Source organism: Charadrius vociferus, unplaced genomic scaffold (genome assembly GCF_000708025.1).
Source record: "Charadrius vociferus isolate BGI_N301 unplaced genomic scaffold, ASM70802v2 scaffold7, whole genome shotgun sequence".
Taxonomy (NCBI): domain Eukaryota; kingdom Metazoa; phylum Chordata; class Aves; order Charadriiformes; family Charadriidae; genus Charadrius; species Charadrius vociferus.
The window spans coordinates 7,594,549-7,601,437 of NW_009649308.1; the positions used below are offsets into that span (position 1 = coordinate 7,594,549).

The 6,889-nt window shown below is 40.9% G+C and overlaps 1 protein-coding gene across 1 annotated transcript; it reads left to right on the forward strand.

The window, feature by feature from the left end:
- Positions 1–591: 591 nt before the first annotated feature.
- Positions 592–5,586, forward strand: VBP1 (von Hippel-Lindau binding protein 1). The gene is given in 5 exon segments (XM_009889287.1): positions 592–788; positions 1,827–1,893; positions 2,359–2,457; positions 4,003–4,141; positions 5,121–5,586. Coding segments are annotated over 5 exon segments (573 nt in total). The 3' UTR covers positions 5,192–5,586.
- The last annotated feature ends 1,303 nt before the right edge of the window (positions 5,587–6,889 follow it).

Genomic DNA, 6,889 nt, shown 5'->3' on the forward strand with positions numbered 1-6,889 from the left:
AGGCGGCACTTGCAGAGGTCAGCATCCCTGCCTGCTCAGGCCTGCCCTCTCTGGTGACTTTTCCAGTTGATGGTAGGACTGGCTGGAATTGTTCTCCAGGGGTTTCCATGGCTTTCTGCTGACTACAGTAAGAGTTTTTGAAGACAAGCCATTTGCTACTATAAAGCCTGCCTGAGCGGATACCACAGTTTTCCACCCTTTGCCTCTTCCTCTGCCACAATATGCTTGATCGGGCCGTGATTCTTTCCTTCCTCAGTCTTATCCTAAATAGTTCATAATCTGATTACCCACAGAGAAGCATTATCCCTGCTTTACAGATAGGAGACCAAAGTTTAGCTGTGGTCTGAGGATATCCATCCCCATTAGGTGTCATTTGACATCGACCAGGACTGAAAGCACCACTAACAAGGTACTAGCAAATATGGGTATGAAATAATCTTCGCACCTATTCTGTAGTTGCCTGACAAGAAAAGGGGGGAGGAGGAAGTGAAAAGGTGACTAACTAAGAAAGGAAGATGATTTTGTGCTTTGCTCTAGAAAAACAGCAGTTTGTTTACATATAAGAACCCCTCTAGACTTAGCTGCAGTAAGATGATAGCATGACTGTATCTAGGATTTCTGTAAAACTCTTCTAACATTGAGGGTTTCTTTCTCCCCTTAAAGGAAGATGTAGATTCTTTTATGAAACAGCCTGGAAATGAGACAGCAGATGTAGTTCTTAAGAAGTTGGATGAGCAGTATCAGAAGTATAAATTTTTGGAACTTAATCTTGCTCAAAAGAAAAGGAGGTAAGTCATAATTTTTGCAGAATTGGGAAATGTTTAGCACAGTTCAATTTTTTTAAAAAATAAGTCTAATTTTCTTAAATATCCCAAGAAGGAAGAAATTGATGTTAGGAGAGCTAATATTTGCAGTACTTTCAGGAAAGCCCGGCTTTTTTTCTGTCTTCTTCCTGAGAATTATATGCAAAAGAATTTACAGTATTGTTGAATTGATCCTTAGCCTTTAAGGTGAAAAAGTACTGCTATAGTCTCTTAATTTTGTGTGCCTAGTGTAAATAAGAGTACGTTTTTGTCAAATGACTACTGTACCAAGCCTGTAACTTTCGGTTTAGTAATCCCATCTCTCTTCAGTAGCTTCAGTCTTGATCTGAAGGTAGGCAAGAAGCAGATTTTTAAAAGCTAAAATCAAAGCCTCGAGTAATATTTATTTAGATTAAACTTTTTTCACGGACAAATTGCCCCTCGTAATTTTCCCCGGGAAGCCTGCTTTGGCAGTCACTGCTGGCTGCAGAGGCGGGTGGCCGGGGAGGCAGTGGGGATCCCAGTGCATCTGCTGGGCGGCTGCAAGGGCTGCCCGGGAGGGGGATGCCCTGAACTCTGGAGAGAGCTTGTGTTTCAACAGTGCCACATCTTGTAGCTGTAAACTGTTTGTTAGAATAGTTTGTGGACCTCAGAAGAAACACACTTGTCTTGTTTCACCTACAGTGTTTTTTATCTGTATTTCTGCTGAGGTTTCCCTTTCCTCCAGGGAGATGCAAAAATACACCGTTTTAGCAAACAGATATCTATTACTGTGAATACATGTTTGTTCCGGTTTGGAAGCTGTATGTATTGCTCTGCTTCAGAAAACCAGTGAGCCTCAGTATGATAAGAGGCGGGTGAAGCTGTAGCTGAGATGTCTTTCAAACGTGCATTTGTCAGCCTGAGAAGCTGTTAGAGTTTCAAGTATTAAAATGGAGGTTGGATTGTATACTAAAACTGATCGCTTGTTTAGGAAACTTTGTCTCTGTAAAATAATAAATTATGACTGTTGTTAATTCACAGGCTAAAAAGTCAGATTCCTGAAATTAAACAGACATTAGAAATTTTAAAACACATGCAGAAGAAAAAGGTAAACTATTTTGAATATCTAATGAGTACGAGAAAAGCTAACTACCTTTCCACCCTAACAGAACACATTGCAAGAAATGTTTTGGAGAGCACACTTAATATGCCTTTATAAATAACAGAATTGTTTTTAAAGGTATGTAGTACTTTTTGAAAGCTAGTTCAAAAAAAGTTAATATTTGTAATGCAAACTTTACTTTTAATAGCATACAGAGGGCAGCTAAGCTTTGACTTCGTCTCTATTGTTTATAGAGCGATTTCTATATTGTTTTTAAATATATCTTTTTAAAATGCATTATTCTTGGAGCTCTAACTGGAATGTTGAAGTAAAATTATATAGAGTTCCACCAAAGTTTATATTGTATCAATGGCAAAAAGCAGAAAAGTGTGCTCTTTACTGTAAGTGTTATGTCTTTGACATAAGTTTCCAGTGAAAATAGCAATTTTAAGTTTTATCATTTGTCTTAAGGATTCCACAAATCCAATGGAAACCAGATTTTTATTGGCAGATAATCTCTACTGCAAAGCTTCAGTTCCTCCTACAGATAAAGTTTGTTTGTGGTTGGGGGTAAGTAAAATGTAACTTTCTCTCAGACTGTTTAAATAACGTGTAAAAAGCTTATAAAAGACAGCGTTTGCTGCTATCTGTTCTTGTAGTGGTTGTGGGTGTAGTTCTGTTCGTGTGTGCACAGTGGAGCTGTGCCCTGTCAGCAGGGCAAACCCAACAAGACAATTTCAATGCATTAGCAAAGGTTTCACGTTTGATTTTATTTGGGGCCTGAACAGTAAGACTTCAGAAAATTGAATTTTGGCTGGACTGTTCTTTCCAAAAAGCATATTTAGAGTGCATTTTGTGCCAAAGACTGGTGGGATCAGAACTCAAAACACAGAATTCCAAGTACTTGTGTGCTGTCAGGCTGGGATATTTTGTATTCAGAGGCTTCCTTATATGTGGAGATAACCTGCTAATTTTTATTTTGAGACTTCTAAATCCCAGATGTTCCCAGATCCCTGTGTTGGCTGCCATCAAAACCACTTAGGACAGAAACATTGTTGACATGTGCAGCATCCAGACTGGGCAGTTACTGCCAACCTCTCCCGCTTTTCTATCATAAAAAGAGGAGATTTGTCTGATAACTGTTGCTTTTAGGAGACTGTCTTCAGAATTCACAAACACTGACTTTCATGGAGCATCGCAGGTTTATTTTATAACACAGTATCAAAGAAAGTTCATCCCATTGATGGTTCATACAGGAGAGCTATGATGAAATGCCACGAGCAGTTTATTATATTTAGGTGTTCTCGGCCTTCTGCCTTGATCCTCCTTGTTGCTTACAGTCTGCACGTTGGCCTGTGCCTATTACTATTGTTGGGGAAACTCTGTCTTCCAGTTACTTTAAAAGAAGACTGGCTTATCGCACTCTCGCAGCTCCGTGTAGCGTTCTCTGGGATCATGTCTCGTTAGCAGTATGTGGTGGTGCTCAGTGCACAGTTCTTGAATGGGACAAAGCTTCATTGGTGCATCTTCACTTGATACTGCTCTTTTATCTCTCCACGTGGTAGCTTCTTACTGAAATAAAGGTCTGTAGATTGAAAACCACCACAGTATAGGATAGGACTTATATATACGTTGTATCTTTAAATACCTGTACTACTTCTTGTTAATGACTAATGCCATAAGGCTGTTCATTAGTGTTCCACACAGAGATCCTAAAGCTAATCTTGAACGCAGCAAAAATTGTTTGTAGGGTTGTGTGGCACTTGAAGGGTGCTGCTAAGAAACGTGAAGTCTCTCGCTTTTCAAATATGGTGAAGAGGAGATACTGATATCTGAAAGGCTCAATGCAGCCCACAGGGAGAGAAATCCCTCGTTGCTTAGCTATAGGAAGAGGACTTCTTTTAAGTCACCAGAGGGGTTTATTACTCAGTTACTGAAGTGATGGAGGCCACGAGTGGATTCTGGCATTGCTTGTCCTGAACCTTGTCGTCTTGGCCTGTCAGGACAGCCTTTTGTTAATGCGATAAGTTACAAACAGCAGCCTGAAATAAGCCTGCTATGGCTTATTCCCTACAATGCAAGAGTAAAAGCTTCTCTCAATCTTTCATTTTTTAGGCCAATGTGATGCTTGAATACGATATTGATGAAGCTCAGGCTCTGTTAGAGAAGAATTTGTCAACAGCCACAAGAAACCTTGATCTTCTAGAGGAAGACCTGGATTTTCTTAGAGATCAGTTCACCACTACAGAAGTCAGTATCCTTTTTTTTTTGTTGTTATATATATTTGTGGGGGATGAGGTGTACGTGAGAGCTAACATACAGGTAAGAACCAGTTTCCTGACTTAGCCTGGCTGCCCTTAGAATTCTGTAGCACTCCAGGAACTTAACCTTGTCTAGCAGTGAGAGGGGATGTCGCAGTGCCAGTGCTGGGCTGTGGGTTGGTGCGTCAGATGGAGCAAAGCTCTATTTGTGATTGGGTTCCCCTGAAACCTACCGCGGTGGTTGCAAACCCAGACTGGGAGCGTGGATGGGTGCTGCGTATTGATGGCCAGGTGGCCGTTTCAAAGCAAAGCGACTCTTCCTTCCTCTCCAGAGCGTATGAACGTTGTTCTTCGGGCTATTGCTAATCATACCCCATTCGGCTGTGGCGCAATGTTCTCCAAGCAACACAGGCCCTGCTGCAGCCGGCTTGGTGCTGGCTTAGGCATTGCTTAACTGGTTTTTTATTCCTTTATACTATCATGAACCACCTCCAGGGGTGGGGTGGCTTTTTTTGTACTTTCTGCTTACCACTGTTTTAATGATGAGGTTACCCGTCAACTGAAGCATTAGATTTAGTAAATGAAGGCACAACAACGTGTTTTTTCAAGCTGATACTTAAGCTAACTTAGTGCTGCAGGAAGTTGTGGATGCCTGAAATGGGCAAATGCAGCTGATCCGGGCAGGCTGACTGAAATCAGGAAAGCGTAGCAGTAAGTAAAACTAAAAGTGGGTTTCTCTGTAATATCCTTTTGGTGGTTTTTAAGTAAATGGTATAAATCCTGCAGTTACTAACAGTTACTAGTATTCCTGTGTGTTAAGGCTTTGCACTGTCAGCTCTGTCATTAAATGGTTTCTATATTGACTGTTACAAGTGAAGTGTGGCCAGCTATATAACCTGCTTTTCCCCTTTTTTCCTTTTTTCTTTTTCTTTTCTGAATGCATGAGCTATTTCCTTAATTCCACACCCTCAGATATGGCTAGAGTTTATAATTGGGATGTAAAGAGAAGAAACAAGCAAGACCCTTCCAAAAACAAAGCATAGTTTTGCCAATTTTAAATGTGGTTTCAATTTGCAAATATTTTTTATTTAAACACCCCCAAGTTCATTCTTAAGGGACTGAGTTACTTTCAGCATTTCAGTAAATGGTCAAATATATGAAACCTAATGGTGAGCACCACTTTATTTATTTGTAAACTCAAAAATTTGGTTTCATGCATGCTTCATGAAATGAATTATTTGAAAAGCCACCACACAGTCCAGCAAAGGACATAGTATTTTGATCAGACCAGTCTGTCATAAATAAATTTCTACCTGAAAGCTTGTCGGAAAAGCTGAGGGGCACATATGAAATGGAGTCTGACATTTTGGCAGGTTAACGTAATGCAGGGGTTTACTTTTTCATCTCTGTGTACAGCTGATGAAGTTAAAGTCGACTTGCAAGGAAAGACATGCAGCTCTCATGTTCTAGGAGACAGAAAAAATACAGTGAAGTATTGGATTTTGTTTCAGTCAGTTAATTGGCAGCATCAATCTGCAAGCATTCCTGGATATCCACTTTGGATAAACGTGGTTTTAATAGTTATTGGTTAGTTAACTGCCTGTCACTGAACTCTCTGCACTTTACATGCAACAGTTTGTGACTTGTCTTCAGAGAAGAGAGGTAAACGGAGTGAACAGCACAAGCTATGTCAAGACTTGCAGGTGATCTCACCCCATTCTTTTTCATACATATGCACACGCTGCTTATTTTTGCAAATGCGTTGAACAAGGACACCAAAACGCTGATAGCCTGTAAACAAGAACCCCCCTATTTACGATCCCGTAGACAAGATGTCCAGTTCAAATGTCTTAACACTCTCAGCCTCCCAGGTGGTGAAACCTGTATGAGATGAGGATGGCTTACTGAAGCATGACTTCTGGTGTTAACAGTTGGAATATTTTTTTGGTTCTTATGAAGCCTTGCAAGATTGTTGCCTTTTACCTCTGCAGTTTCTTTCTAAAATGAAATGCTCAGTGGTGATGTCAGTGGCTAATATTCACATTCTGTGACTGAGAATACAGGTTTCGCTGCAAAATAAATGCAAATGTTAACTGTTCGATCTTCATGTAAGAAACAATATACCTGTAAATTTTTTGTACTTTTATTTCATGATATTAAAATAGTGAAACTAAACAGTTGTGGCAAACACCAGGTTTTGCGCATCTTCCTTTGTGTGAGAAAATCAGGAATCTGATGCGTGGTCTTTTATAATGATTCCCTCCCTTCATTGGGGCAGGGGGGTGAAAAAATTCAGTTGCAGCAGCAGACATGAAAAGTGTAGCTGCCGCATACTGGCTTGAATGAGAGAGGGAGTGTGAGTCAGCGCATCTGAATTTGTGACTACAAGCGACTGATTTCACAGCACTGGGGCTGTAAAGGAGTAAGAGCTGCAGCGATGGGCTTAAACGGGTAAACCCTGACTGCTGCTCCCAAGTAAGTACCTGGGCTTGGCTCATCCACACTGTTCCTGCAGGGCGGTACTGTTTGTGCCAGTGGCTTTGGCTGTAGCAGAGAAATGTTCAGCTCTGATGTGTGTTTTGACTAACAGGTATCTGCCCGCTGCCACCCTGGGCTGCGTGTGGGGCTGCGCAGGCTGCAGGCTGCTTCCCTCCCTTTCTTTTTAAGAGCATCAACAATGACAGGAAAGGCAGCTGCAAACCCGTCCTGATTTCTCTTGCAATTTTCTCTTCAATTTGGAT